General features: G+C 36.5%; 1 protein-coding gene across 8 annotated transcripts in view; it reads left to right on the top strand.

Moving 5' to 3' along the window:
* The window catches only part of LOC143237353 (adhesion G protein-coupled receptor L3-like), a 66,735-nt gene that overhangs the window by 23,128 nt on the left and 18,906 nt on the right, over nt 1–24,701 (top strand). For 5 of the 8 annotated variants that reach the window (XM_076476507.1, XM_076476502.1, XM_076476500.1 and 2 more), the window contains 6 exons: nt 11,835–12,027; nt 14,061–14,170; nt 16,291–16,533; nt 17,029–17,175; nt 17,780–17,892; nt 18,499–18,675. In XM_076476507.1, coding sequence (XP_076332622.1) covers nt 11,835–12,027; nt 14,061–14,170; nt 16,291–16,533; nt 17,029–17,175; nt 17,780–17,892; nt 18,499–18,675 — 983 coding nt within the window. Of the gene's footprint in view, nt 1–11,834; nt 12,028–14,060; nt 14,171–14,623; nt 14,731–16,290; nt 16,534–17,028; nt 17,176–17,779; nt 17,893–18,498; nt 18,676–24,701 lie in introns of all 8 variants that reach the window. The other 3 variants (XM_076476501.1, XM_076476508.1, XM_076476505.1) reach the window with 1 other exon arrangement.

Raw genomic sequence — 24,701 nt, 5'->3', positions numbered from 1 at the left:
CGTCTTGGTTTTTCTTGGATGTTTTGTCCAAGGATGAAGTTTTCGAACTTATGTTTCAAAATATTTACAAACTTTTATAGTTTAATTTTCAAAAGTTTAAAAATAAAGGGGGAAGAGGTTTATGACCCTTTCAGCCATCGTTTCTCTATTGTGCTTCTAATAAAATTGAAAGTTAACCAGTGATTAGGATTAAGGAATAAACAAATATAGAACTATTTTAAACATCTATAAACTACATATTAACATTTTGATAAATTATGATGTTCCATGAAAAAGAATTACTATTAGCATTTGATCAAAATTAGTGAACTATATAAATCACAACTAAAAATGAATCCAGAAACTGTATATAGTTAATCTAACATGCTATTCATGGTCATTTTGATTAAGCATATATTGCTTCATCAGTGAAGCACCCTGACTGTTATTCGTATTGTCGGCCACAATTCCATTAATATTTTATGGCTTAGACTATCTTAAAAAATTAGGTTCATCCTACATACGTGTACTAATATCTAATAATGCAAAATTATCCTTACAATAAAACAGTATGTCATGGAATGTATAAACCTTTTAGACCAATAATGTTAATGTATTTATATTTTATATAAAAAAATGCTAAATCTGTCTGCCACCAGGAGCACCCTAGGCTCGGTATGACCAAGTTATTAAAGTTCTCGACTCGTAATCTGATGGTCGTGGGTTCGAATCCCCGTCACACTAAACAGCTCGCCCTTTCAGCCGTGAGGGCATTGTAATGTGATGGTCATTCCCACTATTCGTTGGTAAAAGAGTAGCCCAAGAGTTGGCGGTAGGTGGTGATGACTAGCTGCCTTCCCTCTAGTCTTACACTGCAAAATTGGGGATAGCTAGTGCAGATAACCCTCGTGTAGCTTTGCAAATTCAAAAACAAACCCTACAACCCACCATCCACACTAATAGATTGGATGTTACTCTTATAACATACCCACAGTTTAAAATGCAGGGAATATTTGGTGGTCACATAGATTAGAACTCGGCTCGCCAGTTCACAGCTCTAGCCATGGACTCAACTACTGTTAATGAAACTAACATGAAATATATAAATATGTACGAAAGGTTACAGTACATTAATATAGCAACATTCACCCTGTCTTACTATGTGGATCTTTTGGAAAAGTGGGCCCTGACTTAGGATTCGAAAATTAATTGTTTCCTCAAAAACGAACTCTGCACTTTGGGGCCATGGATGCATTATAAGAGTGATAGCCTATACCTTACCATTTTATTTGACAGAAATAGCCCAAGCGGTGGCGGAAGGTGCTGTTGGCTAGCTGCCTTCTCTTTATTCTGTTAGTTAAAAATAAGGGCGAATAGTGCATCTAGCTGTTATACAAATCAGCGTGATATCGCACTAGTTGTGCGTACTACGACATCTTTTTTAAGTACACGAATACAACACGTTTTTCATACGGATATGTTGGAAGTCACTTCTTTACTAAGGTTTAAAAACTGTCCATCACGCCTTCATTTTTATATTAACGTTTAATTAAAAAAATAATAAAGTTTACTCTTTATAACAAGCTCATCTGTGTGGCCATGGAAACGTTTCGACAAGGGTTAGTTGAGAACATATGTTTAAATTTATTGCGAACCATCTTACTACGTGATCGAAATTCAATTAATTAACATTCTTACTTTGTTACTACCGTTTAGTTTGGAAAATAATTATTCACAATTTATTTTATTAGAAAACCTTTGTTAAGACTTGTATTTTAAATAAGGCGTCATGTTAACCGCTACACAAGTACTAGAATGTTGCTGTAGTAACGTGTTAACGAGTGTTACTAAAGGTTGTTGTCTTGTTTCTATCTAGAATGCACAGTTTAGTAAACGTTCGGTACTTTAACAAGTGTTGATCCGTCAAGATACTCAAAACCGACACTAGGGGTGGGAATGCTTTGAATTATGACCTTCCTTAATCGTGAGTGGGTAAAACGGCCCTCAAGGCTTCAAGGTGGAGAGAGAGTGAAAGGAACCGTAGTCTCGAACTGTTATTCTTGTTTAAAAATTATTACGGGAAGTCGGCTCCATTTGATGTACGTTGAGACAAAACTCTGCCAAGTAAACAAGATTACTCACAACTCCCACCCCCTCATGAGTAAAACAAAATCGAATATCCCACTAGGTTGGGCGTGTTCCATTAATAGTTTCCAGGATAATTAGGGTTCTTAAGAGGAAGCTCTTGTCTTCAAGTTCTCTGACTGAAGACAAGGTTTGGTATGATTAGTGGCAGTATTGATTAGTAGGGGTCGGATTTCGAAGAAGGCTTAAGAAATATATCATAGAACGGCTGGTGTGGGTATTAACAAACCTGAATATGACCTACGAATGTCGAAATGTTGTTCTCTGCTTTATCAATAAACGTATTAATACCAATATCAGCCGTTCTAAGATATATTTTTATTCCAAGTGGGTTTCTCGTCATCAAGAAAGGCTTAAGAAAGTGCGATTATGATTTTAGTTTTACAGGATTGTGAATGTAAACGTTTCTGTAACTGTTTTTGGAAGCCGCTCTGAAACAAAGCCAAGGACTATTATCCCCTGCTGAAATAAAATAATTATTTTGAAAGCAGTTTCATAAACGTTTTGATATACAACAACTTTTTCTGCAACGCCATCTGCATTATTTAATTCTTCAAAAGATTAATACCTGAATTGTTCTGCCTTTAAGTTTTATGGATTTCATTATCGATTTAAATGTTTTAGGTGTTATTGAACATTTTTAAAGTTTAATTTCGTTACTTTGATAGCATTTTCTGATACTGGTGATTTATGATATAAACGTTTTTAATCTGTTTTGCTAAGTCTATTTTGTTAAAGTCCCAGTTTGTTCCTGAAGAATAAAGGTCCACCTTTCGAAAGCGCTCGGGTTATAGGGTTCTTATTTCATTTCTATCAAGCCTTCTTAAATCTACGTGTTTTTCTAACCATGATTGTTACAATCCAGCTACTCTTGAGGGTGAATCTAAGTGCAAAATGAATTAGCCGTTACGATGAAGTAGCAAAATCGTTTTCTTCTCGTATTATCTCTAAAAACATGGAACAGTTAAGGACCTACTACTATATCACCATCAACTCTTCAAACACAGTAATTCAGCATGAAACATGGCTGTTAAAAACTATGCCTACATTCTCTACCACTGTTTTTTATGTATTTTATCCAACTGAAGAGAAGAGAAAGTGCATTTTTCATTGGTGATTTCGTCGAAATATCGATTTTCGATGCTGAATTGATTTACGTGCTATAACAACGGGTGTTACACCATCTGTAATTCTTGTCTTGGTTAACTGGAGCAAACGCCAGCATGGCAGCTAATCTGTAAAACACCTCATTGAACTTTTAAAATTGACAGAATTAACTATCATGGGCTATTTAAAGTCACAAATGCTTTTTACACAGGCTGTTGCAAAATTTGACCAAATAATCAAAACTACGTTCAACACGTAACACCTTGATATGCTCGATGTACTTACCCCCCCATCTTGGGGGAAGCTACCAGGGGGATCCACCATTATCCAAGAACATTTTAGTAATTTTAAAAACTTCTGGTGTAACTCTAAAATCTGGGGTTTTATTCCCTGTGGTAAATACAGCGTATAGACTAATGTGCTTTTACTCGAAAGCGAATTTTACGAAACCAACTAATAATGTTAAAATTTCTGCTTCTTGTTGTTGTCAAGACGATTCTAAGCAAAAATTGTAAATGAATCTGTAATCTGGCCTGATACAAATAGTTGCGGTAAAATACATTTAGGGTTAAGTTCTATACTAAAATTACCGACACACACGCTACATCGCATTGAGTGGTTTTTGTTTCCACTAGTTACAACACTTAATGTAAGGAGTTAACCACGAAAGTGAATGTCCACGTGGACCACATTGGTAAATCTGGAGCTAATGAAGCTCTCTGTTTAGAAGAATCTTCTCTCTCCGACACATCCCCATGACACCAGGATATCATTAGTCCGTTAGTCCTAACAACTATTGATAGAAAACGCAGTCGCTGCTAGTAACGATAGACCAAATACATTTACTGCTTGATTGAAAAGCAAACTTTAGTTAAAAAAAAAGAAACACTGACAACTCTGAACTTGTAAGACAGGAGAGATGTTTAAATAGATACGTGCTAGTGAGTTATAATGAGAAATATTTGGAGTTGAAACAGACCTTCTTGCGCTATATTAAAAAATGTTCTTGTAATGTAGTTATTAGAATGTGGTATTTACACACCAAGAAACGTTCTTGTAATGTAATTATTAGAGTATGATATTTACACAACAAGAAACGTTCTTGTAATGTAATTATTAGAGTATGGTATTTACACAACAAGAAACGTTCTTGTAATGTAATTATTAGAGTATGGTATTTACACAACAAGAAACGTTCTTGTAATGTAATTATTAGAGTATGGTATTTACACAACAAGAAACGTTCTTGTAATGTAATTATTAGAATGTGGTATTTACACAACAAGAAACGTTCTTGTAATGCAATCTGGTGCGTCCGCCAAGGGAGAATTGAACCCCGAAGTTTAGCGTTGTAAGTGCATTATTAATGGCGAGTCAGCAGCACGTGAAACAAAATATATTTTAAATTTTAAAATGTGCATATTGTCTTGAAACTTCAAGCAAACATGTATGGGAATCCGAAAAAAAGTCTCGGATCGAGTTGAGAACTTTCTGGAAGAAATGTTATTATGAAATAACTGTTGTTATGTTGCTAAGAAGATAAAAATAATCAAACTTATCCTTTATAACTGTTTCAAAAAATGAGATTGTAGGGTATGTTTTTCTTCTCCATAAACTGAACAACGATACTTTATATAAAGATTCGATACTTATATACAGACTCTTAGGGTTTAATAAACCCAATGGTAGTTCATCGATTTTCGACTAGAAGAATGATAAATCTCGAAAGTAATTTTACAAAAGAAGGAAAACGGGGAGGGGAGAGATGTGTAGTTTCAGGAGAGCTCCCTAAAACGTTCACCGTGTTTTTATTTTTACTTTCCCACTAAATTACAGCCGATTTCTATACAGATAATTGGATAGCATTTTGGTCTTTTTCTGTCCATTGGAAAACTTGGGGAAAGTCTCCTATAATTATTATAAATGATTCAGGATGAGCCTTGGGTGAAAGCCAATCTCCTAGGTTTGAAACAACTAGACAGATGAAGTACGAAAGTTTGGAAACATATATTAATAGTTGACGTCAACGTCCAATCAGATATCAATAAACGGTAAGTTCTTTTGCTCGGAACCTCGTGCTGTCAAAGTCATGGTCTATGTAGAATAAGGCTGCGAGAAATAACAAATAAAAGACGTTTCAGGGGTTACAAACATCGTGGGATAAAGTAAACGCGGAAAGAAGTCACTAGATAATAAAAAAAAACAAAATTATGGTTTTAATCATGGTTCAATCGGACTATTACAAAGTGGCTCTGGTCTTTTGAGAGACGATGATGATTTTAACCATGGTTGTACTGGACTCTAGTAGAAACTCTGTACTCAGATATTTTCAGTCATCAATTTAAACAAAGAAAAGTTACTGTTTTTGTACGTTTCTTGTAAACAAAGCAGTGGCTGTTTGTACTGATCTCACCGTGATAATCGAACTCGAAGTTTCGCTGAGGAAGCCAGACAATTGGGTTTTATGATCATATAAGGCAACTTTATGACATTACAACGCTAAAATCTGAGTTCGGTCCCCATCCCGCAGACAACCGACCGTAGCCTTCTGTGCATGAAAACATGTATACTCACAAAATATATCACGAGAAACGTTTCGAAACGAAACGAATTTGTTCCCATATTTTAGCGATTTCGCGCAAAGCTCCAAAACGGGAGAAAGCTGGTGAACAGAACCTAACTTACACCCAGAGCAAATCAAATATTTACAGTAAGGAGGCATTAACCACTAAGACACACCTGATTTTGAAACGAAGTAGATCATATTGAAAACACTGATAGACTTGAAGAGGGAGGAATGGAGGGGGGTTAATGAAGCTCATGGTTTGAAACAGTTAAGGTGGTTACATAAGTGTGTCTCATGCACGCGATATACTTATTTTAAATCAATGAGCATTAGCAGTGAAAGTACGTGATCATTCACAACACGAGTTCAGTGTATTCAGAAGATATAGCTAAATATGTGAAATGTTTGGCTTATCTGTAGGCACTGGTGCCCCTTGTCAATGTTTTCAGCTCAAAATTACTACACTCTGGTCTGTACTTTAATGTGATGTATACATAATAATTATCACACCTTGGTCTACACTTTAATGTGATGTACACATAATAATTATGCCATTGTCTGTACCTTAATGTGATGTGCACATAATAATTACCACACCTTTGTCTGTACCTTAATGTGATGTGCACATAATAATTACCACACCTTTGTTTGTACCTTAATGTGATGTGCACATAATAATTACCACACCTTTGTTTGTACCTTAATGTGATATGCACATAATAATTACCACACCTTTGTTTCTACCTTAATGTGATATGCACATAATAATTACCACACCTTTGTTTGCACCTTAATGTGATGTGCACATAATAATTACCACACCTTTGTTTGTACCTTAATGTGATGTGCACATAATAATTACCACACCTTTGTTTGTACCTTAATGTGATGTGCACATAATAATTACCACACCTTTGTTTGTACCTTAATGTGATGTGCACATAATAATTACCACACCTTTGTTTGTACCTTAATGTGATGTGCACATAATAATTACCACACCTTTGTTTGTACCTTAATGTGATGTGCACATAATAATTACCACACCTTTGTTTGTACCTTAATGTGATGTGCACATAATAATTACCACACCTTTGTTTGTACCTTAATGTGATATGCACATAATAATTACCACACCTTTGTTTGTACCTTAATGTGATATGCACATAATAATTACCACACCATTGTTTGTACCTTAATGTGATGTACACATAATAATTACCACACCTTTGTTTGTACCTTAATGTGATGTGCACATAATAATTACCACACCTTTGTTTCTACCTTAATGTGATGTGCACATAATAATTACCACACCTTTGTTTGTACCTTAATGTGATGTGCACATAATAATTACCACACCTTTGTTTGTACCTTAATGTGATGTGCACATAATAATTACCACACCTTTGTTTGTACCTTAATGTGATATGCACATAATAATTACCACACCTTTGTTTGTACCTTAATGTGATATGCACATAATAATTACCACACCATTGTTTGTACCTTAATGTGATGTACACATAATAATTACCACACCTTTGTTTGTACCTTAATGTGATGTGCACATAATAATTACCACACCTTTGTTTCTACCTTAATGTGATGTGCACATAATAATTACCACACCTTTGTTTGTACCTTAATGTGATGTACACATAATAATTACCACACCTTTGTTTGTACCTTAATGTGATGTGCACATAATAATTACCACACCTTTGTTTGTACCTTAATGTGATGTGCACATAATAATTACCACACCTTTGTTTGTACCTTAATGTGATGTGCACATAATAATTACCATACGCTGTTGTGTTAAAATTTATAAATGTTTTTAAAGGCTCTGCCAAGTTCAAGTTTTCACCGTCTTCTTATAACGTATTTTAAATTGGTTTAAAATTTCAACACGTGACGATTTTTTTTAAAGTTGTTGAACATCAAACGAGCTAGTCGAGTGTAACATGTAATGATCTTTTAAAAAAAGTCCTAAAATTGTTATAAAGTATATAGTTAGGATAGAAAACCTTCGACAATGAGCAGTAACAAGACCGAGTCAGAAATGAGGTGTCATGTGAGTTGTTTGAAAGAAAAGTGGTACACTTGCGTCTAAGAAATTATAGGTAACCGTCAAACTAGATGGTCATAGTTGGTTTCCGTATGGTAAATACAAGGTGTTTTTGTAGGAAGTAGCTGATAATATTATTAGTGTGGCCCGAGGGCCTATAACAGCTGCACGTGTTTCTCCAAGCCCATCCCTCTCTTACTGATGTCGTACTATATAGTTTGTCAACTACTGTTTCGTCACAATCACTTCGCCAGAACAAACAAAGGAAAAGACAAAAATTGACAGCAGGCCCTAGGAAAGCTTTCATGCTTTATGTTTTGTGATTATAGACCTTTGGAAAGTGTTTGGGCTTCATGTTTAGGGATTGTAGATGTTCGGAAGGCGTTCAGGGTTCGTGTTTTGTGATTGTAGATGCTCGGAATGCGTTCGGGCTTCGTGTTTTGTGATTTTAGATGTTCGGAATGCGTTCGGGCTTCGTGTTTTGTGATTTTAGATCTTCGGAAGGCGTTTGGGCTTCGTGTTTTGTGATTATAGTACTTTGGAAAACGTTTGGGCTTCGTGTTTAGGGATTGTAGATCTTCGGAAGGCGTTCGGGCTTTGTGTTTTGTGATTGTAGACCTTCGGAAAGCGTTTGGTCTTATTAATTTTGTGATTATGCATCTGTAGATACCACCACAACAAATAAAATATTCATTGATGTTAATTGTCACAACAAACTTTATAATCAAGCAATTATTAATAAATGTAGCAATAATTCACAATAAGCCTAAGTTATTCTACATGATAAAGGAAGTCGTTAACTTTTTAAAATTAAAATGAGACTTGTATAAAAAAAAAAGCATCAAAGCAAGCATATACAAAACAAGTGGCCAAAGAAGGAAACATTGGAAATTGGTTCTTGATTATGGTGAATTTTCAATCTCAGGAAAAAACTGAACAAAGATGATTATATATAACGTAGAGCTCGAGGTTCTGAAGGCCACACAATTAAACCTTCATCTCGAACAGGCTATTAGTTTTTTCACCAGTATTACATTATGAACTTCAGCCAAATTTATTGTTTTTGTAAAACTCTATAGACTGTTTTTAGTTGATTCAAATTTGCTTATCATTGTAGATTTATAAACGTGACTGGGTGTTGGGTAAATGTAAAACTACCGATCTCATGCGAGGGGGGGGGGCTTACGGCCTTTTAAGCAAATGTTTTGAACTCGTACGCCACAATGCTTGTGTGTTTCTAAAACATTTGATTACGCGACACCATTTCTCCATAACACATACGGACCACACGAAAAATGATAAATATTAATACCACCAAAATTACAGTATTAATTACTAAGAAGTTTCGCCATGTATTTCACATAGAAAATTAGTAAAATTATCCACACAAGGTGCTTTGGCAGACATTAAAATGAAGTTTAATGAATACAATACACGTGAATAAACACAAATCGGTATTTCCAGAGTTAAGCCTAGTGCAAAATGAGTACACACACGCACACACATATGTAACAGGTCTTACTTAATCTTTTAGTATGACTTTGCATAATTGTTATGTAAAAGTGGAAAAAATAATGACCTCCAAGTCATGATGAGGGTATGTTTGTGTGAAACGAAAGCTGTTTCAGTGCTAACACCATAAAATAGCCTATTTTTAGAACAGACGTACCAGTAAAATACATTACTGATTTGCTATAAGCTAGAGGTAAAATGTAGACAGTTAGAAATACAGGCGCTTGTAGCTAGATAGCTAGATTTCACATAGGAATTACTAGCTATTAAAATAACAGTTTTCCCATGACACATACCCATTATATTATAACTCTATGCCTAAAAACTAGTAATATTAATGGAGTTCCATATTCTCTTGTTCCCGTGTTTGTTTGTTAGGCTTAGTGACAGACTGCAGCTATTCTTTCAGCCAGTGACATTTCTACCTCACCACACCAATGAGGGCTAAGATATTAATCGAAACCTTTTCCTTAACGTACTAACGTTGAAACCTGGATTCTACATCACGCAATATGGCTGTTACGCCTAGTAAGCAATATATACACTCACTTGCACTGTAAACAATACTAATTAGTCCACGTACATTATTTTATAAACACACACACACATATATATATATATATATCTAATGATCTGTCTAGAAACTCTGGTTTGATTTTATAACTCTTTATCTGGGTTTTATTACATACCATTTTAGTAAATTAGTCTCGGCGGAAAAGATGACAACGATAGAATATACGATAAGTCAATGTTTTTCATAGATAAATGTGAAATGTTTTCGAAAAATTAAAAAAGCTTGGGATATGGTTTATAATTGTAACCGTTCACCAAGTTCCAAACAAATGTAATTTTTAACTAATCATTTTTTCTATGAATCGTTTTAGTTGGGATAGAATAAAACATCCGACTTAAGCATATCTAATTCGATTTATTCTCAAATGTACAAAGGTAAAGGCTTTCGTCCGAATTCGCCATTTTTACGTATAACCGCGTTCTCCGACAAGATCCAGTAATTTAAAACACTTTGATACTATTTAATTTCGTAATCTTTTTAAAAAAAAATAATAGAGACAAAACTGTCACGGAAACCCCGTAAAAGTTATGGAAGGATATGGGCAGTATAACAGTTTTAATGACGTGTTTCCTATATACCGTATTAATTTTTCGTTGGTGTGAATCGTAATCTGAGGGTCGCGGGTTCGCATCCCCGTCGCGCCAAACATGCTCGCCCTTTCAGCCGTGGGGGCGTTATAATGTGACGGTCAATCCCACTATTTGTTGGTAAAAGAGTAGCCCAAGAGTTAGCGGTGGATGGTGATGACTAGCTGCCTTCCCTCTAGTCTTACACTGCTAAATTAGGGACGGCTAGCACAGATAGCCCTCTGGTAGCTTTGTGCGAAATTCAAAAACAAACAAACAAAACAAACAAATTTTTCGTTACTCAATAAGAAGCTACGTAAAGGACTATCTGCTATGGGGAGAAAGAGATAATTTGGTGAGAAAACTGTTTAAAGTTAACCCTATTCTGTTTTTCTTCTCATCGTATAATGAACATTAACAGTTGGAAAATGTCTAGCACCTCCTCGTACTTCAAAAGATGGCCGATAATGTTTGGAAGCTTCCCTGGTGTCACAGTCTATGGACTTACAACGCTAGAACCGGGTTTCGATACCTGTGTTGGGCAGACAACAGGTAGCTTTTTGTACAGCTTTGGGCTTAGGCTTAATAATAAAGAAACAAACAATTTATAATGTCAAAATATCGTAGTTCTAGGCGATGCTGAAACGCAGTTTTAAGTTACTCGACAACGACACTTAGAATTAGGACCCACCTTTTTTCTCTTCGTGAATTAAATACAATTTCAACTGAAACAAACACGAAAGTTTAAAACATGATTTTCCAAAAAAACAAACCAACAGAAAAAATATCGCTGAAATATTTGGTGTCTAATCCAGCTTCCAACTCCACAGAAGAATGGTAAAAAGTATTCTGATATGATTTTCTTTTTTTAATAGAAGAAAGGGGGATCGATCCCCCAAATTCTAACCGATATAGTTTTATATATAACATTATATGCCCTACCCACTTCATTGATAAAAGCTGAAGAATGAATGTTCAGGACAAATTTTGGTTTTAAAATGCCTGGGATCCTTCAACGAAATGAATCTAACGATGTCAGGGATTCCCTGTAGTTGACCATATTTAAAGGCTTCAGGGATTTTCTCCCTCCTAACTTACCAGATTTTCAAATGCCAGGACTCCCCGCCACCATTGAAAAGCAAATTAATAAATAACTAAAAGTGAAATATTTTCTAAGTCTTAATTATTGTGCTCCCAAAACACGAAACTTTAGCTCACAATGTTTAAAGTTTCGTGTTTTGGGAGCACAATTTTTGTTTTTCTCGGGCTTGATTTTGTAAGAGAAACGACTGTTCTTGTAACCCGAACTTGTAGGTTCAAGTCAATACAGGACGGCATATGCTTGCGAAGGTCGAGATCTGAATATAACCTGCAGACCAGGGTATCGTATTCACCTGATACGGGCCAACTATGGACGGTTTAGCATCGCCCTCTGTAACGAGAATGGGGCTCTTCATTGGAGTGTGGATTGTATGTCTAGAAACTCCTTCCGGGTGATGCAAGACAGGTAAGTTGTCTCTTTGTTATTCGAAGATTATTGTGCTGTGTATCAGTAGGTAATATTAGTCTGTTAATTATTTGTAACATAATCCGTATTGGATCAGTCGATGTGTACAGATATAGTTAGTGCTACACAATTCATGCATCAATGTATGAGTATAAAACCTGATGAGAGGGAGCGCTCGACCCGTAATTTGTGGGTCGTGGGTTCGAATCCCCGTCACCGGATATTCTCGTTCTTTCAGCCGTGGGGACATTACTGTGCGGTCAATCTAACTGTTCGTTGGTAAAAAGAGTAGCCCAAGAACTGACGACGGGGGGTGTTGACTAACTGTCATCATTATTTGTTTATCACTGATAAATTAGTGGCGTCTAACGCAGGCAGCCTTCGAGTAGATTTACATGAAATTAAAAACAAAACCAAACAATTCTGGCTAGGCTGAAAACCTGGACTGTTAAGAACCGTGTTTCGACTCTCATGGTGGGCAAAGAGGGGATAGTCCGCCCACCATGTAGTTTTTGTGTTTAACAAACAAAATTTCTCGAAATGGAACAAGAAAGATGGCTGTATCCATTTGGTTGTTTCATCAGCAGTGAAACTTGACACCGAACTGGTGGTGATAATACATTTATATAAGTAAATGTACCTTGCAATTAAGTATATTTTTATCTTTTAAAAGTTATGGTTAGTTTATTTTTCTAGAGTTTGTAAAGGTATCAAACTTTAATATTATCACATGATGCTCAATCAACGTTAGAAACTTTCCTGTTAATTAATTTTTCAATGAGAAAGTTTTGTTGTTGTTTTCTACAAACCCCCCCTAGTGACAGAGCAGCATGTCTGCTCAGTACAGTTCATCCCTAAATTCTCAACGACTGTATAATATTGTTTCAGCTCATCTCTTCAATATACCCCCTCCCAGTGTCATAGCGGCATGTCTGCAGACTTACAACGCTAGAAACTGGGTTTCGATACACGTGGTAAACTTCAACAGATCAATCGATACGTTTCTGTGCGACGTATGTCTTATTAGCTTTTGATAATATCATTTTTAACAAATACTACATTTGTACTGCGCAGCACACAGAGACAATTAGTAAGGTTAAAACTTTTTAGTATGGCTACTTTAACGTAGGCCGAAAAAATGAAGCAAAGAAAGTTTTTGTTTTCTTTTTTATAAACATGGTAAAAGAGATTGTGGCAGCCCTATTATCTCACCCACCCCCTCTTCCCTTCTGGCTTCTCTGTCCCACAGTTACGTGTTTTACAACTTTGTCTAGACCAGAAAATTCGATCGCCATTTGAAGTGTTTCACTTTTTTATCTCCCCTATTTTTTACATTGTCAGTTTTTCTTGTTTGTTTTATTTTTGAAACCCGCTGTAAGCCTTCTTTTTTTTTAGTGTTTATTAAATTTACTTTGTTCAATGTATTTGGCTTCGGTATATTATGCGGTTTGGTTAGTTGGTTACTTGTAGCGATTTTTCAAAATTTGAAATAAAAATAATTTCTGTATAAACTTAATCATCCATTTAGACCTTATTACTAATAAGTCGTATATTATGAAAACAAGAAACAAGAAGAAAAAAACGAATTTGGATAGTTATATATTCCGATCAGTAGATCTTATCCCGTGAAACGTTTCTATATTTTTAAATAATTATTACCTTTTTTTCCTTTTAAAAAGTCTGTAGTGACTTAAAAGTAACAAAGTGGAAAATTGAACTAAAAATTGTTTCACGTAACAAGAGATTAATTGATTAAAAGTTATGGAAAAGTTAATTTGTGATTCTGTCTTCAAAAACAAAAAAAAAAGCTGGGTGAGCAATTAGAATGTACTAACATATTTAGGGCTATGTATAAGTGACGTTAATTATGATCTATGTTTTTACTATGGAAGATAATGGTACACGCCTTGTGTTTTATTAACTTAGACACTTTGAAAAGCATTAAAAAAAACAAACCTATAATACCTCCAGCCTTTAGTTACTTCGTTTACGTACTCGCGAAAGGTAACAAAACCGGCCTTTGGTCATTTCAGATGTGCTGGCTCGTCCAGCTGCACCGTAGAAGTATCCAGCAAGACATTTGGGGATGATCCTTGTCCAGAGACTTTCAAATATTTAGAAGTTCATTACATATGTGGTTTAGGTTAGTTTTATTTATTTTTGTTTTGATCATATTTGTACTGGCTTCTGTTTTCTTTCGAGAGAAATGAGTTGAAAAGAACCAAGTTCATTGAAAATAAATTTTAAAAAAGAATCCATTTTTTTTTTCAGTTTCATTGCCAATTGTGGCAGAACTTGTGCATAACGCAAATCTTTTGATAAAAACAAAAAGTATATATATCGAATAAGACCGAATGGTATTTGAATCTCAAGCCATGATGTCAATCGAGATGATGCTAATACCAGTTTTATATATATATAATATATTTATCATGAAAATAGTGTTACTGAAATAAATATAAAAAAAAAAAAGGAATTTAAAACGATGCCCATTCTCGACATCTTCAATGAATGGTTCATTCCGGCTTATTTTGTTCGATTGTAATGGTAATTATGTGTGTAATGAAGAAAACCCTAATTTTTATCCTCTTATAAGCTGTGGCATGAAGAGCAGTTGTGGACTACCAGCGTCCAGCTTGGTGTTCGGGGACCCTTGTCCTGGAACACTGAAATACTTGGAGGCCCACTATCGCTGTGTGCCAGGTATTAATTACTATCTACACGATATCTTCAAGTTTACAGTGCATGCTTTTAAGCCTGTTCTGCTTGTACGGGCTCTTTTGTTTAATGATATAAAGTACCACTAGGTAGCACTACCATATAGAAAAGCATGTCGCGTAGATGATCAATGTTTACGTTATTTGTGTTATTACGCCTACTTTCAAGTTTCATTGTTAATATTTTCGTTATATTTGCATTTTTAGTAAAGTTCTTTTTTATATCTAGTCTAAAGTTGTTGCCAAATCTGTTTATGTATATTCTACTTATGAGAAATGTATTTAAACTAGGAAAGCCTGTTCGAAGTTACTAGTATGCAATTTTACGAACTTCACATATTTATTTTTTGTTTTTTGTAATTCACAATTATAAAATTAGCCAAATTTTTTATGGAGATTTTCCCAAATATTTAATATTTTGAGCTGTGGTTGATACATTCGTGTTTATTGACTTTATTTTTAATGTCCCATAAGTCATCTTGAATAAGAAATTAAAAGATAAATATGCAGTTACACTTATTATTAGTTAATATTTAGTTTAGTGAGTGCTGTCATAATACATTAAATTTTGAAATAATATTTTCTAAAAATTTTTTTACAAATATCGAGATTTTATTAAAATTATAATACTGTCGAATTTTTTAAAGATTTTTTTTTAAATTTTAGGTATTTATGTTAAGGTTAAATAATTTATTGATTTATATCAATTATAATGTTTTAAAATATAATATGCACTCTATAAGCTACAAAAGTTTAAAACATAATGAGGAATAGATGTCTGTTTACATTTTGATAGTTTTGAGTATTAGAATTTAAGCCTTACTCTTTTCACGAGCTTTCTTTTATGGCAGACGTTATTATTTTATTTTATAGGCTAGGCCTATTGTTTGCTTTTTCACACACGATATTACAGTTCTGAAAATATGTTAGTTGTGTGTGAAGTTAAATATATGATGTATTAGTAGATGTATATTTAATGGTCTAAACTTAAATAGGCCAATAAATTAAATGTTAACTCAAATAGTACGTAATTTAAAACTAAAACAGACAATAAAGTTATAAATTAGTTTTTATAATGTATTATGTCCAGTAGTCATAGGTGCACGCGTCTTTTAAATGTTCCGATATTAATTTTTATAGGCCTGGCATGGCCAAGCGCGTAAGACGTGCGACTCGTAATCCGAGGGTCGCGGGTTCGCGCCCGCGTCGCGCTAAACATGCTCGCCCTCCCAGCCGTGGGGGTGTATAATGTGACGGTCAATCCCACTATTCGTTGGTAAAAGAGTAGCCCAAGAGTTGGCGGTGGGTAGTGATGACTAGCTGCCTTCCCTCTAGTCTTACACTGCTAAATTAGGGACGGCTAGCACAGATAGCCCTCGAGTAGCTTTGTGCGAAATTCCAAAAACAAACAAAACAATTAATTTTTATACGAGTTATTTGATTCAACTAGACCAACAGTTCCCAGATATGAAGGCTTAACTGCTTTAAGTGTATTATGCGCTATTCTTGTCACTTCCTGAATTTCAACAGCTGTTCTGTTTTTTAGATATTATTTCGACTACAACTTCCAGGCGTCCATTTCCACCAATCATCTTTCCAAATACAAGACCACCAGACGTGAAATCAACCACAGAATTCTACATCTTATTTATGAAACCTTCTTCTACAATAGCACAGTCTTCATCACCGCCGCCGACGACAACAACAACGACGCCGACGACAATACCAACAACAGTTTTGTCAGAGTTAGAACCTAAAAGAGCGAAACCTGTAGACATTATATCGTTAGGTACATGTATATCTTACACCAAACTGGCGAAATACACTGGAACTTAAATACTAATAGTACTTACTGTTATATACAAAGTAACATACTCAGCTAAAGAAAAAGGTTTGAAAGAAACAAAATTTATAATGACATTGAAATGTTGGAGAGGATTAAGATTTTTTCCCAGCTCAACCCCAATGATTCAGTGATAAGCTTGAGAGCTTATAATGCACACATTCGGGGTTTAATCCCCACTATTGAGAGAAAAAGTATATAATTTTATGGTCAACTACAATAAATAAGCATACTTTCCTGAGATGTAAAAATTACTCATTCATTCTCTGTTTCGTAATAAGTAAAGAATGGTTAACCAGAAGGCATACCAGTTTAGAATTCCTGTTGTTGTTTGTCTTTAATGAAGCTATTGAAATAAATTTTCAAATTTATTTTTACGTTTAGTTGTTAAAATATCACGAGATATTTAAAATATTTCAATAATTTTAATATATTTTTCAGATGTTTCACCAACAAAACTTGTTACTGTATCCCCCTCAAAAAATGCGACAACTAAATATTGTTTACCAGTGACATCTCGTGGCCTCTTTTGGAACTGGACCCGAGTAGGTGAGATAGTAGAGAAGAAATGCCCAGATGGAGCTCACGGTAAGTTAATTGTTGAATAAATTAAAAGACATTTATTTCATTTCCAATTCCATTCACTTGATAGGACTTTAAATTTTGCTTTGCGTTAAAATTGTATTAACTAATTATGAGCTTTGAACTAAGAATAGCGTAAAGAATTAATGTAAAAACATGAACTTCCACCAGTTATTTATTTTCATTTACCCCAAAATATATTTTTAGTGAGTCAAATTAATATTTCAATTAACCATTTTATTTGGTTATTAGAGATGAGTAAACTATACATCCAAACAAAACAGACTGATTCATAAAATTGTTGCCTTTTCGTTGGGCCTGGCATGGCCAAGCGCGTACGGCGTGTGACTCGTAATCCGAGGGTCGCGGGTTCGCGCCCGCGTCGCGCTGAACATGCTCGCCCTCCCAGCCGTGGGGGTGTATAATGTGACGGTCAATCCCACTATTCGTTGGTAAAAGAGTAGCCCAAGAGTTGGCGGTGGGTGGTGATGACTAGCTGCCGTCCCTGCTAAATTAGGGACGGCTAGCACAGATAGCCCTCGAGTAACTTTGTGCGAAATTCTAAAACAAACAAACAAACAAGCCTTTTCGTTTTGTTTTTATTCATTAGGTACAGCTAGATGGAGCTGCAGTATTTCCACCAATGATTGGTATCCTCGCATTCCAAGTCTTGGGAATTGTAGTTCTCTGTGGTATGGTAATTTCATCGATAGGATGCATGGTGTAAGTGGATATGTTAGACAAGTGTTTATTGATAATCCTTGTGGGACGAATAATTTTTTTGAAACTCACCATTGCAATATGGTAAACATTAGTTATTGTAATATATATTTACTATTTAATTTCAGTTGGTTACTTTTCTCTGCAACTTAGCCCAGCATGGCGAGGTGGTTAAGGCACTCGACCCGTAATCTGAGGGTTGCGGGTTCTAATCCTCGTCACGCCAAATTTGCTCGCCCTTTCAGCCATGGGGCGTTATAATGTTGCGATCAATATCACTATTCGTTGGTAAAGGAGTAGCTTAAGAGTTGGTGGTGGGTGGTGATGAATTCCCTCTAGTCTTACACTGCTAAATTAGGGACGGCTAGTGCAAATAGCCTTCAATTAGTTTTGCACAAAATTCAAAATAAACCAAACCAGATCTTTGCAACTGCCTTTAAATACAAAAACATTTTTTTTATAAAAATTTCTGTTCTAAACTTCACTGAAAATGTTAATGTAAATGTTAGGCCTTTTAGAAAGTAATCTTTTATTTTTCTTATGTTTATCTAAAATTATTTGTAAGATAAATCTACAATATAACTTAAAACACTTGATTCCATGTTTCAGGTTAGTAGGAATGAATCAGTGGTGAATGTAGCAGAAGATTTAGCTAGAAGAACCACAAAGAGACGACTCTATGCGAAAGATATTATTGAAGCCTCTTTTGTGTTGAAAGGACTCGTCTCCGCTACAAAAAAGCAGCCATATTACTACAGTTATAACCAGCAGAGGGAACTGATGCAGGTCAGATGAAAAGTTGGAAAAATTAATTTTTATGATACTTGTACATAAAATAGCATTTAGTTATAAGAAATTAACCCCTTGGTGTGGATTCCTGTACGTGGTGAGGGGACCTCCCAGAGAAGGTTCTGTTCTTTTAGTTTACCTCCTCTGGGATCTAAACATCCATCCACGTGTTTGTTGTGCATGTTGACCCATGAAGGGGAGGAGAGGATCCTGGTGGTTGAGAGGGTCAACCCTAATACATCACTTTGACCTTGAATTCCTGTAAACGGGTGGCCTTGGAGTGGCTTCCCTAGAGTCAGTTGGCTTGTCCTCTTGGGCTAGGGTCATCAAGCGCCAGTGTTGGATGTTCTAAATGGGTGTTGTGAACATTGTATCTGATGCTGTTGTTTGGGTATAGTGCTCACAAAACCCTGACGTTGCTGCAGAATCCTTGTTTGGCACTGGAGTGCATCTCCTCATAGGGCTCCATGGTGAGTGAGATCAGTAGGAACCGAAACTTTCTCTCTTTATTATGGAGTTCCCTAATCAAATTCATGAAAAAATAGTGAATAAACAGACCATTAGTGAACGACCACATCTTGAAGATTCTGAACAACAATCTTCAACTTCTTCAACAGCTGTACCTCATCTTTTGATATTATATTCTTTGTCAGACAAATCTTTCGGGCAAATGTTTCCATTTTCTATTCAGAAAGGACTAGAGGGACTTGCTGGCTCTTCTAAGTCAGTCAAAAATCTTCGTTCTGAGGGCATATGGGTGGAAACATCCACTTCTAAACACAGTGAGCTTCTCTTGCATTCGAAGGCTATTGATGATATATGAGGTTACCTCCCATGCTACTTTGAATTCGTCACGAAGAGTTATTTTTGAGAGGGATTTGAAGAACATCCCAGAGTCAGAAATCCTTGCTGGTTTCTCAACCCAAGGAATTTTTGCAGTGAGGCGTATCTTCACTCGCAAAGATGGAATTATGATGCCGACCAATGCCCTAATTTCAACATTTACATCACTGCATCCACCTGCCACCATCAAGGCAGGTTATCTTAATTGCAAGATATGGCTATATATTCCAAACTTTCTCCGATGTTTCCATTGCCAGCGGTTTGGTCACTTAAGGACGTTATGTCGTGGTTCCTTGACATGTGCTCGTTGCAGTATTAAGGACAATGATGCCTATGAGTGTGAAACGGACCTTCATTGCGTCAATTGCAATGGCTCTCACCCGTCCTACTTTCGTTCTTGACCTAAATGGTTGGAAGAAAAAGAGGTGTAGTGTTTGAAAAAGATTTATAACATTACTTACCCTGAGGCTCGAAAGTTTCTGTCCACTACTTCATCTCAGACGTATGCTGCTGTACTTCGTTCTATTACTACAGTGGGAGTGCAGCCAGATCTCTCTGTGCCTCCAAAAGAATAATTCTCAAACCAGATGACAAGTCTTTTAACCTCCATGGTTAAAAAAAGTTGATGAATCAACTTCAACACCCATCTCTGTCCCTTACATACATTTCAACAAACCCCAAGATCCACATTCTTTGGTTCTGGGTACAGACATTTCCTCGGATACATATTTTTCTCCCACCCCAAGATGCAAAACGATCATTCGTTCACGTCCTAAATCACTGAATTCCCTTCCAACAGCAAAGACCTGCCCAATTGAACCAGTGCAGGATCCATTGAGGTTGATAGACTTCCCTCGAATAAAGACAGTAAAGAAAAAAGACGTGGTCGTAAACACGAGGGTTTTCCACCCAATTCGCCTACACTTAAATGAAAATGGCCATCTTGATACAATGGAACTGTTGAGGGTTACGTTCTAATCTGGATGACATCAAAACACTGATTGTTTCCTACCATCCTGTATGTTTTTACTTACAGGAAACATTTCTGAAACCTACTGATACAGTCACCTTTCAGCAGTGTTTTTTGTACAGAAATGACAGGCTGCGTGATGAACGAGTGCATGGAGGAATGGCACTGTTGGCTGATCAGCTTGTGCCCGCCTTGTCTTTGCCACTCGACACTCTCATGGAGGTCGTAGCCATCTGTGTTTCATTGGGTCATACTATCACTGTTTGTCTTCTCTACCTGTCGCCTGGAAAGACATATGATCAATCACACCTTGTTGCTTTCATTGAACAGTTGTTGTCTCCATTTTTAATCCTGGGGTACTTTAATGGACATTATTCTCTCTGGGGAAGTGCTGATATTGATAGGAGGGATCGTTTTGTAGAGCATATGATCTCTGATCACAACCTTTCCCTTTTTAATAGTGGTTCTCCTACTTATTTTCATACACCTAGTCAGTCCTTTACTGCTATTGATCTCTCAGTTTGCTCCCATTCACTATTCTCTCATTTTTCATGGAGGGTTGACAATAATCCACGAGGCAGTGATCATTTTCTTATAATTTTGAGAGAGACTCTGTGGTCGATGCCACTCGACCTGCGTGCCCTAGTGGAAGCTGGATTACGCAAACTGGCCCTTTTTCACTGCTCTTGCAGAACTTGATCCTGCCATCATCCATAAGCCATCAATAGACGACTGTGTGGCAGCAGTAACTGACTGTATTATACAAGCAGCTGCTCAATGTATTCCTAAAACCTCGACACGTTTTTCACGATACCCTCGTCCGTGGTGGAATCCCGCCTGCCATATGGCATGGAAGGCTCAAAAACGGGCCTGGGATACTTTCTCTATATATCCTACACTTTCGAACTGCATCACTTTTCAGTAGGCCTGTGCACATGCTCAGTGGGTAAGACGTCAAAGCCAGGAGGAATCTTGGATTAAGTTTATAACCAGCATATCTTCTATCACCAGTTCAAAAGTCGTATGGGACAAGGTTTGAAAGGTCAGTGGGCAATATAATTCTGTCCCCCTCTCGATTTTGCTTTCTGATGGCCGGGAAGAGTAGCTGATACCCGAAGCATCACTGATACTCTAGTACTTCTGCTTCTTCCTCCACCTTCTTAGCCATCAAGACTCAGGCAGAGCAATCACCTCTTTCCTTTCAAGCTGATTGTCTTTATGACTATAATCATCCCTTTACACTGATGGAACTCAAACTGGCCCTTCATCAGTCTGGCAGTACATCAGTTGGAACTGATGATATACACTATAAAATTCTGTGCCATCTATCTCCTGCTTCTCTTGCTATTCTTCTGATTGTTTTTAACCAGATCTGGCAGGAGAATGTTTTTCCTGATGCCTGCACCAAGGTATTGTCCTACCTTTCTCTAAGCCTGTGAAGGATCCTAAGATTCCTTCAAACTATCGTTCAATTTCTTTGATGAGCTGTCTCTGTAGGGCCTTAGAGTGGATGGTTAATACTCATCTTCTTTGGTTCCTTGATTCAAACAACCTCCTCTCGCCTACCCAGTGTGGGTTCCAACAACAGTGCTTCACTGTGGACCACCTGATTTGACTTGAAACGTCAATCAGAGAAGTCTTTCTCAAATGATAACTTCTTGTATCAATATTCTTTGGCATTAAGAAGACTTATGATACAACATGGAGTATGGCATTTTGCAAGATCTCCACATATATGGGTTACATGGCCATTTGCCCATTTTTATTAAACATTTTTAATGGACAGGAGATTCCAAGTTTGTGTGGGTTTGACACTTTCCTGTTCTTTTCTACAAGAACTTGGAGACCCTCAGAGATGTGTTTTGAGTGTCACACTTTTCAGTATAAAGATTAATGCCATCACTGAACAACTCCCTCTCACTGTTGCAAACAGGCTCTATGTTGACGACTTTCACATCTCGTGACTCATCGAACATGAGGTATTTTGATTGGCAACTACAGACTGCTCTCAATCGTTTACTGAAGTGGACCACAGCAAATGGCTTTAACTCATTTCTCTCTAAAACCGTTTGCATGCACTTTTTCTGCCAACGGGGTTTTCAACCTGAATTTGAACTACGTATCGGTGAATTTGTGCTGACTGTGGTCCCTGAGACAAAGTTCTTGGGGCTTATCTTTGACATAAGCTGATCTTTATACCACACATCAAGCAGCTATGGGTCAAATGTACACGAGCACTGAACATCCTCCATGTCCTCTCTTCCACCACCTGGGGAGTGGATCGATGTCCTGTGCCAAAGATATATCGTGCTCTTATTCATTCGAAACTCGACTATGGATCACTGGTCTATGGCTCTGCCAGACCATCAGCCTTAAAGATGCTGGATCCCATTCATCATCAAGGACTTTGGCTCTGCACTTCCCCAGTTCAGAGCTTATACATAGAGTCACATGAATCTTCTTTGCACCTCCACAGTTTGCAACTGTCTTTACTATATGCTTTGAAACTTTGTTCCTTACCAAAGCATCCCACCTGGGATTTGTTTTTCTTCCTCGGTGGGCCATACTTTTTCAGAATAGATGATCTGCTACTGCTCCTTTTGGCCTTCATATCCAGGTGCAGTTGGATGAACTGGATCTGTCCTCGGATAACATTACTGTATCTACTGGTCAGCCCATCTCACCATGGCTTTTTACGGTCTCCAAATGTGACCTATCTTTAAGTCATCTGAGAAAAGCAGACATTCCTGATTATAAATGCTGTCTGTTATTTGCTGAACATTGTTCAAACTGTCCTTCCACTCCTATTGATACAGATGGTTCAAAATCAGGTAACTGTGTGTGCTCTGCCATGGTTTGTTGTGGTTCAGTGGTTGTGTGCAGAATCCCCTCTACAGCTTCTGTGTTCACTGCTAAACTGTATGCCATTTCTGATACCCTGGATCACATAGAAGCTAAGCAGTATTCAAACTGCACTATTTATACTGACTTGCTTAGTCCTATACTGGCCCTGGAATTGCTTCACATTAGTTCACACCCTGTTCTTGCTGATATTTAAAACTGACTGGTTCAATTATCTTTAACATCTATTTCTATCCAGTTTTTATGGATACTGGGCCATGTTGGTATTTGTGGGAATGAGCTTGCTGATGCCGCAGCAAAATCTATCTGCTCAGGCACTATCACCATTGTGCCTGTTCCATACATGGACTATGATCCTGTATTCAAGGCTTGGCTCCATGCCAGTTGGCAGTCGACTTGGAATGAGCAACATGACAACAAGCTTTTCCAAATAAAACCCTACATTGAACCTTGGCCATCTTGCTTCCATAAGGATCAGAAAGAGGAAGTTGTTCTAACTAGACTCTGCATTAGTCAGTTTTTTAACTCATTGTTTTCTTTTATCTGGAACTGATGCACCAGTGTGTAGTTTGTGTAACACTGAGATCACAATACGCCACATTTTACTTTCTTGTTGTCATTATGACTCTCAATGACGGCACCATTTTAAACATGTTTTGTCCCAAGGTTTATCTGTAACATTATACAGTGTTATTGGTGATGGTGACACTGTCCACCTTGGAAATATTTTTATTTTTTTAAAGGCCATCAATCTTTTTAATGCCATTTAAGTTTTTTAATTTGTACATTAAATCATTTTTAATGAGATTCCCTTTTAAGAATTACAGTCTATCTTGTTTGATTTGAAATTAGAAAATGGCTGTAAAGTCAATTAACTCTAAACAAGGACTGGAAAAGCCAACTTTAGGTAACTAACGCTGCTGTTTGAACTATCCATTAGTTATCCTGGCTAGTTATTATTATAATTTTGCTACACTTCTTTTAAAACCTTTTTCTTACTTTTCTTTTTGAAAATGGCCATAACGTCAAATAACTTGGAACCAGGACTGGAAATGCCAACTTCAGGTGACTGACAGTGGTTTTTCTACTTACCTGTTAGTCTTCCTGGCAAGTTATGATAATTACAATTATGCTACAGAAAGTCCTTTACAACTTGTATTACTGCAGTTTTTCTCTTAATGTTGTAGACTAGATGTAAACATCGGTTTTATGCTATTTGTGTTTTTTTAAACTTAGTTTTGTTTGATTTTAATTTCTTTTTATGAATTTTACTAAATTTACTTTAATTTTAACTAAAAGCAGCTAACCTATCTGCTTTTTGCCATAAAACACCAAATCAACCAACCAA

This window comes from Tachypleus tridentatus, chromosome 13 (assembly GCF_004210375.1).
Source record: "Tachypleus tridentatus isolate NWPU-2018 chromosome 13, ASM421037v1, whole genome shotgun sequence".
NCBI lineage: Eukaryota > Metazoa > Arthropoda > Merostomata > Xiphosura > Limulidae > Tachypleus > Tachypleus tridentatus.
The sequence above is the reverse complement of the archived record's forward strand: the minus strand, read 5'-3'. Positions and strand labels throughout refer to the sequence as shown.